Genomic DNA, 10,530 nt, shown 5'->3' on the forward strand with positions numbered 1-10,530 from the left:
AAGAATCAAGAAATTAGTTTACTGTGTCCTAACATCAAAACAAACACACAAAAAGATTGCGACTCAATGTTTTGGGAGTTTCAGGATTGGTCTAGACAATTGTGTAATTGTAATTAATGGATTTGTTTTAGAAATGAAAGTACAAAAGCCTAATGCCGTACCCCATTTCCATAATAGGGTATACTAGTAATACTGTACAATTATAGCCTAAAGTCCGGAACAACTTCTGTGGGTTGCCATTCTTATAATCTAGCTATTTAACAAATTCTACACACCATGGAGCTAGCTTGGCATATACTGGCTCCTAAATGTACATGACCCTATTACTGCATTACCTATTCTGAGATCAACCTGTCTTTCTTTTTTTTCTCTCATTTTCTCATTTGCATATCAATGAATATGCATACATTAACAGGACTCCAGGAGGGTTTGCTTCAGTTATGGCCCTGTAGATTGTCCCACAAGCAATCAGTAACCTCTGCCAGAAAGTATGTTCAAATCACATTATTTATAATATTTTATGAGGGGCATTCAGAAAGCTCTCGCCTCACCCAGACACAAGGGGCACAACTCAAATTTGGGAGCATATTCATGAATGATGAAACCATTTATGAATGTCTACCAAAATTCAAATCATTGTGATCAGTACTTTACAGGTGATGCCCTGTTGAAAATCAGTAACGTTCAGGAGAGAAAAGGAAAAACCATGGACAAGTGAGCTGCGAACTGTGTTGTGCGGGCCAACGTTAAGGCTCTCCTTGATCTGCGTAAAGTCACCTACCCACTTCTTTTCTGACACAAAGGGATTCCTCTTCAAACATTTTGACAATGTATTCATGGATATCAAGGCATGAGGAACACGAGAATCGTCCCACACAGTTCTGAACACAGTTCTTTCTCACCCACGTTTTTCTCGTCACTTACCTACGGATTTTCAACAAGGCTGCATAGTAATAACCACAATGATTTGAGTTTTGGCGGATATTCATAAAAGGCTTAATGATTAATATTCATGCCCCCAAATTTGAGTTGTGCCCCTTGTCTCTGGCTGAGGGCAAGAATGTATTGAACTCCCCTCATGGGTCATGATTCTCTACACTGTACCTGCAAGAAGTACAAAGAAGTAAGATGTATATGTATGGCTAATGCAATGAGCATCTAATGTTATCTTTCGCGACTTTCAGTCAGCATCTCTCCCCATTGGATTGGAGCCCGGGCTCTGGCAGGATTTGCGTGAGCATTAGCTTATTGATCCAAACGGCTCTGGCCTGGCTGCCAAATAGGTTTGATATCAAGGGTGCCCGCAGCTAGCACCACAATACAATACAGCATCCTGCTTTCAAATGGACTGCCACCATAATGGCCTCTGTGCCCATGCCCATTCTTGCATGCCCTATATCGGCCAACCTCGCATAGCCGGACTTGGAGACGAAGTACTTTTTGCACTGGCCGGGACTTACATCGATTTTGAGCACTGCATAAAAACTGCATCTCTGCATTCAACTTGCAGCACTAGAGCACATTAAGGAGACCATTTTGTAACGCTGCAAAAGTTGGTATAATGCAGCGCTATGCCGTAACATGATCGGTGCAAGGCATTTAATGTAAAGTGACGCATCAATCTATACCAATATGTGCTGGTCCAATAATATATCGCAGAAGCGAATATCATATCATGCCCGATAGCTCAATATATTCAAATATTATTTCAATAATGTCTTCCATGTTTACTTAAAATGTTATGTGCAGGTGTATTTATCTAGACTAGAGTGAATATTTAAGTAAAATAGATAATGCATGCAAAAAGAACTATGGTATGTCCCACAACATTTATGCTAATTACCAAAATTCATTATCAAAGAGATAAATATAAATGTAAACAGTATAACTGTATCTTCTGTTAAATCATAAGACTATGAATGATGTTTCTACAAAACCATATCGTATGAAAATTCAAAGTCAAGAGTGTTGAATATGTAAAATACAAAATGTATCATCGAAACAGCTCACACACTTCAAGGCCCATGTTATCAACAACGAGGGAATTGCCAGTGTGTTGGCCAATTCAATGAATAATACATTGGAATACTACAAGCAGACCCACTGGTCACTTTTGCATGTATTTAGGACAAATATTCTCTCGGCCACACAAATTTCATTTCTCCGTTCTTGATTTTTTCACAGGAAACTAATGGAGCAGGCAGCAGTGAAATCAACGCCAAGAAGAACATAGCCTGGTATCCAAACCTGTCATAACTGCCAAGTCTCTTTGTCGCTATTTGCGTGAGACTAACAGGACGAAGAGCCTCGGCAGCTATAATAGGTTTGGACACCAGGCTAAAAGACACAGGCATCCAGCAATAGATCCCAACTGCAACATCACAAGATTAGAAACAATTAATTTTGAATCTTTCATGCACACATAAATGGAAAAACTTTCTTAAAGTGTTGGTGCCAAAAAGATGAGCATTTTGGGGTTGAGTCATACCCATAAAGATGTGATCTTTTTCTTCTGTTGAAAGCAGAAAAAAATTAAATGAAGTTGGTGCGGCCTTAGCAACTCTTCAAAGTCATGTGATGATCTACGCTTCAAAACCCCTTGAAACGCATCTTCAGGGTAATATAACCAGCTGCTGCCGCGCCGCATGCAAAGCTGGTGTGTTACGCCGAAGGGCATCTACATGTGCATTGTATACCAGCTATATCTTTACCGACTATAACGATATAGCCTCTACCAGGCTCCAGACATGGCTGGAAATGATACTACCTACATACTAGAGGAGTTGGCCAGCCGATAAAACGGTTTGCCATGTATTTATCAGATGGCCAGCTCCTCTAGTATGTTATCTGTCTATTTGGCCGATTTCTACTCTTTCCAGCCACGTCTGGAGCCTGGTAGAGGCAAATGAAGGAACAGATACTGATACGTAAGAGGCAAACGTACCTTTGTAGTGTTCAGCAGGGTCGACGGGGTTGCGGATGATGTCGAGCAGTTGGTGTTCCATGAAGCGCATGTTGTCCAGTCCGCTCTGCTGTCGCTCCTGTTGCCATGCCAGCACACGGAATAACAACAAAAATAAGAATAAAGCACAGAGCAGCACAAACAAATGGATGTACTAGAAGTAGTAACCTTCATTAACATTAATCCGCCACTTTGAAAAACAGTGGGTTTGAGAAATCTCTAGTGCAGCACCCCCCAGGTATAACGGTAATGACTAACTTTGCTGTGGTGCATATGGTGTGGTCATGGTCGGTTCCTATAACCACCTCCTTTGCTTCGCTCACTCAGAGGTTTGTCCAGTGGTTGTAGGAACTAACAATGCCTTATGACATAATGATTTTCAAAGATTTAGAAATACTATGACTCAGATACATTCTTTTATTCCAAAATTATTCAGAATTATCAAAACATGATTAATAAATCCTTGGGGTGACTTGGAATGGACTCTATCATAGTCTAGGTCGAAAAGAGGCTATAAAAATCAAAATCTGAATGCTACATACACATTTCTACCAGCTTTAAGATCCTTTTCATCTTAGTTCTTCAAAATTCTGAATTGATACAGCTTTTTCTGACACCATGATCCTTCATAAGGGCTATAAGATCCTATCACAGTTTCAGTGGGGAGTAGAGCAAGGAAATTGAAGTCTTTATGATTGAGGATAAAGGCAATGTGACACCATGCTGGCAAGGACAAAAGGTCAATTAGTTGGTTAGTTAATCCACCAGGGGGATCACGTAACAATACTGTCCCACAAGCACACATTTAAAGAACCCTGCAGATTAACTTTTGCAGGGCCTGAATTTAAAATGTTCTATTTCTGCAATGTGTAATTGAAGAAGCTGAGTCTATATTCTGAAAGATCGCTTTAGTTGTTAACCTTCTTCGAGCTGCCTAAGCCCATAACCAATAAAAATTAAATGGCCAAACGGCTACTTCTTATTCTGAATTCCCAAAATTTTTAGGGAGACTGTGTATTTCGAGCCCTGTTTTCGGCGCCACAAGACTCAGAGTAATTAGCTGAAAATCGCTGAAACTAATTCTCATGTTGACACCGACAGATTTTCATTCTTTCGATACTAAGTGTTTTGAAATTATCAATATTCATTTCTGCCATGTGTCCCTTTGCTGTGTGAAAGGCCTGTGGCTGACACAATGCTAACGGCCACACTAGCACTAGTAGCAGGGGACACCAGTTCTTTTGAGAATGTAGCATCTGTCAATGCCTGTAACAGAGGCTCAATTTTTAGTTGAGACAGTCATCTGACCTACTGTTAGTGTTACATAGTTCAACCAACAGTTCACCATACCGGTACTTTGCAGTGCTAAGAGTCTAGAATCAGGGTATAGAGCACAGCTACATTTTGGGGGCTTTGGGCTTAGCATATTACTTTATGTATGTTACAATCTTCAGCGACAACAGATTGGACGAAACAAAAGTCATCCGCATACAGCGAGAAATATTGGAACCCAACTATCGCATCTCGGCAATGGGATCCTCTGCAGCTGTGACCACCAATTTTCTATTGATCTCCGATGCCTTTTCCTCCAAGTCTTGACTCTCTGTATTGTTTATGTGTGCTTTAAATAATGCTACTCAAGGATGTTAAGGAGAGAAAAAGGGACAAAACCTATAAACAAACACTTCAGGCGTTTAACCCGCCCAGCGCACATCCTGGTGTAGAAAGACAGGGGGAGGGGGTAGAAAAATGGACAGTGCATACAGGCAGGGGAAGCAAAAATGCAAACACCTGCTCGCTGGGGTCGGACACCCCTCTGGGAACAATCATTGACAACAGGGCAAGAAAGGCCCATCTTTTATAAAAAGCAGCCAGATTCAATATTCAGTATGGTGGATATTGGTCCAGTCTAATCAAGGAAAAACCATGTCAGGACTTCTGTTTCACTTTCAGATTCTACACAACATGATTTTGGATACCAATAAAACTCAACCTTAATTAAGAGTGATATTCTTTCATCTCTTTTTTTGCTGACCATTTTTATACTCATAATCATCATTTTTAAACTACTAGTTTAGTTTACATGGCTGACAAAAACATTGTGATTCTGGTATCAATATTGGGTTTGTATACCTCTGCACGGCAGATTGAGGGTGATATTCGTATATCTTTTTTATTCTGCTGACCATGTTTATAGACCAAAATAGAAATATACATTAGGTTACAGAATGGACAAAAGCTACATTGCGATTCTGTCGTCAACTTGAGATTTTCACCCACTGCCGCATGCACCACTCTCCTGACTTCACAGCTCCAGGAGAGTGTGTTGTTTCAGGGGAGGGTGATTGGTGGCAGGGCTGGGAATAGTTTATTGAAGGCACAGCTGCCAGAAGGGGTGGGACCTGGCCTGCTTCATTAGGCACCAAGCCATTACTCCCTTCACTCAATCCCCTTCATCATGCCATTAATAGACAAAAATTCATGGCCAATACATAATTCCTCATGAAAAATTGCCATGGAACAAAAATGCGGGGCTAACTAATGATACATTAGGTCACCATCCACCAAAGCCATATATAACATTGTAAACTAACAGTATATTCACAATACAATAAAAAGATATTGTAAACTAACCACCCATAAGTGATCACACTATACCCCACAGGATTTTATCCAGTAACAGAATGGGTTGGTAGTTTTGGTTATGACGTCACAAAACAGGATTCAGAAGGACAAAATTATATTTGTTTTTCCAACGCTTACGGGCAAATAAACAGGAATGAATTTGCACATTTCACCTCGCACAGGTAAAAATGTTGGGTGTGCCAACAATGAGTGAAATTACCAAATACGAAGCCAATATTCTGCGGTCCCATTAACGATAACAAATTTTGACTCTGCGGGGAAGAATAGGTCGTCCGTATTCCGATGATGATCACATCTATCCATCCAATCCGGACATGGTGTTGCCAGCAGTGCTCCACCCCCTTTTGGGGGCCATGCCATTCCTGCCATATTGCATATTGACTACAGCTCCCCCACTGATGTGAAATATCCCTATCCATAAAGGCCGATATTATATAATATAAGTACATACAATCTAAGCAAATCTACTAAAGCAGACTTGATAACAGTGCTAGGGAAAAAGACAGGCCCGGGAGATGGGTGGGTTTTGTACATGTATCATGTATAGAGGTAATAATATTGGATCACAAGACAAGTCCGCCCCACCCCCCACCCCACTTTAACCTCAAAACCGGTCTGCTGTTTTCGCTCGATTCCTGACAGAAAAACATCAAATTTGGTCAAATAAGTTGGGTCTGTTGGATAATAATTGATGAATTGAGCACTACGTAGGATAAAGACTTGCGCTATGATAGAAAAATATGATTTTTGAGACAAAACAAAATTTTGCTTATGTCGTCGTTGCTGTCGTCACCGTGTCTTGTGACCGGCATACTGATGGCCGCTGTGTTCTCTGGCGTAGTTTCGATATTGAACGTCGGGGGGTACATTTCCAGTCAGAAATGTGTCTTTATGTTTAGATTTATTTGAAAACGAAAGAGGAAGGGTCTGTTTGTGGGTGCGTCCGGCTCCGTAAGCCACACATCGCACATGTTACAGCCCACAGATAAGCGGCTGTTTCCTGCAGGCAGAATGAATGGAGCCATGTCCGCCATGTTGTTCTGTGTGCTTACCTGTACTCCGTACATGTCCGTACGAAAAATGTCGTCTCCTCCCGTGAAGTCGAAGGGAGCTGTGCCTTGAGGGAACGGCCCTTTAGCTGGCAGGGAAGCCGAGCGTCGATAAGTCTTGGCAAAGACGTTGGGGGCTTGCTGCTGCTTCTTGATCGGGGCGATGGGCCCGGGGGTACCCGTAGCGGCCATAGACCGGCGCTGCTGCCCCGAGGTTCCCCACGGGTTGAAGCTCTGAGCCGGCGTGGAGCTCCACATACTAGCCGGTTGTGGGCTGTTCCAGACTGAAAATGAACCAGATTTATTCTGCAAAAACATGTTGGGTTGGGTTTGACGAGGGAAACCGTGAGCTTGTTGACTGGGTGACCGACGTTGCTGGCCAGGAGCACTCCCAGCCGGCAAGGTTATCTGAGGTGCGAGCTGACTTCCCCCGAACAACGGGCTCGGACCAGGGGCCGGGCCGGGGAAGTTTTGGAAGTGAATGGTACCGTTCAAGGTTGGAATACCCTGCATGAAGCCGTCCTCTGCTGCGGCCGAGGACCAGAAGTTGGTTGGTGAAGTGACGGTCGGGTCCTGCCAGCCGAGCTGGAGAGGCGACTCGATGGTCTGTGTCTGTAGCGGCGGCGGCTGGTGTTGCTGGTGGTTCTGCTGCTTGTTCACCGCATTCTCCTTACTCACAGGGCTCGGGTCCGGCGATCGGGACTTTCTCCCCGGAGAAAGCTGATCCTCCAGGTTGTCTGTAGCTTGTTCGGAATTCGGCGAGAGCTGTTGTGGCGTTGGCTGCTTAGCAGCCGATTTTTCTGCCAGCAAATCATCTTGCATGGTCTGGGTAGGGCTCGGAGACAGCGGTGAAAACAAAGAGGCAGTGCTCGCGTCCGGGTATAGTTCCAGAGGTGACAGAGCCCGGGAGTGATTACTTGTTGTGTTCAGTTGTAGACCGAGATCGAGATCCCCCATCTAGTGGTGGCTCCGGCTGCTCTGTGCGCCTGTTTATGGTGGTAATGTTAGCTACGCAGTCCAGGCGCACCGTCCAACGCCACGTACCTACAAGCCGAATGAAGAATCTGCTGTTCACTACAGCTTTTGTTCCCCGGCCGTCTCAAGGCGGCCCCCGATCACGCGCTGCGATATCAATTTGCAGTCAAACACTCCGATATTAATTCACGAACCAGCGACTTTCCAAATATTTTCTACCACGGTTAACATTCGTACACAGCGTCAATAATTTTGCAATACGAAGTGTGTGAATTCGTGGGCAATAAAAACAAGGGGCTTTAAAAATATGGTGGTCCGTGCACGGAATCGAATCAGTAGCCGGGTGTTTTCGCGGGAATCCGGCAACAATTACTTCCGGGTTCACAAAAGCGGACGTGTGTCCAATGCAGATTATGTATATGACGAAATCCAATCAGCACACATTGATATTGATAAATCGGACGTGGAGCTTTTGAAATGCATATAACCTTTATCAGCTTTCACTTGTGTTTGGTAGATGTAGTCATGTTGGGAATTGATAAGACCACTTTCTATTTCGATAAATTCTCTGGCAGGTGCATCAATGTTTTTTCCGGCAATTTTTGTTAGTTTTTGGATTATCAAATCACACATCCACATGTTCCTGTGGAACCAGAATTAACCTTGAGCAGAAAACAAAAAAAATTGAATGATGATTTATGAGAAATTTTCCTCAACGGTATACCTGTATCAGCCGATGAAAAAGATAATCTAACGTTACACAGTGACACACCACCGACTAGTTTATACTACACAAAGTATTTATTGATATATCGAAACTAGCAGCTAATCGATAGAATTTCCTGCATTTTGTCATTCGTCTGTATTTGCAGTGTAGTCAACGTGAAAATTACATTATTCTTTATGTCTAAATGTAATAAGTAGAAGTATCATCTTTCGAACAGCCAAAATAAATATTGCTTTGAGTCACGGGGATATGTAACTTCTGTTCCTAGTGATATTATCATACAGGACATGCTACTGGAAACGGAACTCACGCTGCCGGGTGTTGCAGGCGTTTCTATGGCACAGCGTACCACGTCAGTGCCGACCCGGGAAGCGATATGACCTGAATGCTTTAGAGGCGCAGTTTTCTGTTTGGATATGGATTTTGTTTTCCCACAATGGTTGGTGGGCGGTAACACAACAGAACCAAAACACAACGCAACTGTGGCCTGTGAAATATCATGTTCGCTCATGTTATTAGATTCATAAGTGACGGAAACGTTTTATAGATTAAAGAAACGTTTCCCGGTAACGTTATTTTTACGATATTAACCTTTTAGAATTTCTCTCATACATGTATTGAATAATGATGCTTTTTGGAACAGGTGCATTTGCACCGTTGTCTTGGTGCTACACAGTGTAAACATATAGTAGAAACGTTTCCTTCCTACAAAATTCCCCGATCGAGGAAGAGTGGGCCTCTTTAAGTCGTTAAACACAATACCATTTAAATGATTACATAAGATTGCTTGACGTTATTGCCACGTGGAGACGTGTTCGGTCGGTCGGTGCGGTTTGTCTGCTGCCCGGCAAGGTCAACGACCTGCCGGGTGTCGACGATCATTGGACTGCTGCATGTTCTTCCAAAACAGACAGGCGACGCTGTTTGCTGGTAGTAGAGACACAACCGACCTCTTCCAACAACTGATTATTTCCCTCGAATGTCTCGTAATGTATTAAAAGTATTGAATCAAAATGTTACTAATAACACATAGTTTTCATTATTTGTAGTTGCTGCAGTCTATTTCTGTTCTTGTCTCTTTGAATTCGAAGTTCCGACAAAATGAATGTTATCCATGGTCAATACTGGAGTAGTATGAAATACGGTTCACGTTTTCTGTGTCTGTGACTTTGAATTTGCCTTGGATGGGGTAACTTGGAAGAAATCATTCATAAGAGTATTATGTCTTATATATGATATATCGTAACCATTAACAGTGGCGTCCACTAGATATTGGTTGAAAGAATAATCCACGACACCCACTCAACACTAAGTACCACCAACATGTAGAGAAAATTAGCTAGTCATTCAATAGCCACCCACGACATCCCTTATATGATTGCATTAAATGCATAGATTTCTAAATTGCAGACAACGCTATTTGATTTTGTCTATGTGTTGATTATGTGTGGGTGGGGGCGGGAGTGACTATGATACGTTTCCAGCTTCCTTAGTATATCTTGTCGCTGCCCCAATGGGATGCATTCAAAAGTTTGGAAGAGCCAAGCCTACGAACATGGAATCTGTAAGGACACAAATCGACAGCGGTTGCATTTCAGATCGTAACATTTTTATCTACCAATTTTCAATGGAAAGAAATCTATCACAAGTTATGTGGTGTTTATGATCAACTACTACTACTATGCCTGGCCTGACGCAAGGCGAGTGAGCGAAGTGGAAATGAACCATTTGATTACTTTTTTCTCGATTTCAGGACACCAGGACACAATATGGAGGGCGTAGCTGTTTGGATTTCAGTGAGTCGTAGGAGTTCGAGCGCTTAATTTCGGAGATATCTCCTCATCCCCTCAAATAACCTATATTAATCGCTAAAACTCAAAGAAGATAATACCAGAATGATACTTAAAATTGCATGCCGATGAAACACAAAAATGCTACGATCCGTTGAAATGACAACCAAGGCACCAACATGGCTAGGTCAGCACTTGCTTGTTTCATTGAAATGGATAGTGAGTGAAGAAGGTCTATAGATAGCTCAGCCTAAGCTTCAAGCAGGTCCTACTGTGGCAGGGGACAGTATCAATTGATACCGTAGGGGGCCATTGGATACAGTGTTTGGCCAATGGATACTGTACAGTTTGTCCACTGCCAACATAGGATCTGCTCAGATT

At 42.6% G+C, this 10,530-nt stretch overlaps 1 protein-coding gene across 6 annotated transcripts in view; it reads right to left on the reverse strand.

Moving 5' to 3' along the window:
• LOC136430454 (cytoplasmic polyadenylation element-binding protein 2-like) overlaps window positions 1-7,975 on the reverse strand; it is a 37,153-nt gene extending 29,178 nt beyond the window's left edge. For 4 of the 6 annotated variants that reach the window (XM_066421102.1, XM_066421098.1, XM_066421101.1 and 1 more), the window contains exons 1-2: window positions 6,660-7,975; window positions 2,945-3,052 (exon numbers count right to left, since the gene is read on the reverse strand). In XM_066421102.1, coding sequence (XP_066277199.1) covers window positions 2,945-3,052; window positions 6,660-7,614 — 1,063 coding nt within the window. In that variant the 5' untranslated portion in view covers window positions 7,615-7,975. The remainder of the gene's footprint in view (window positions 1-2,944; window positions 3,053-6,659) is intronic. The other 2 variants (XM_066421097.1, XM_066421100.1) reach the window with 2 other exon arrangements.
• Window positions 7,976-10,530: the final 2,555 nt, after the last annotated feature.

The sequence above is a fragment of the Branchiostoma lanceolatum genome, chromosome 3, assembly GCF_035083965.1.
Source record: "Branchiostoma lanceolatum isolate klBraLanc5 chromosome 3, klBraLanc5.hap2, whole genome shotgun sequence".
In the NCBI taxonomy this organism is placed as follows: Eukaryota; Metazoa; Chordata; class Leptocardii; order Amphioxiformes; family Branchiostomatidae; genus Branchiostoma; species Branchiostoma lanceolatum.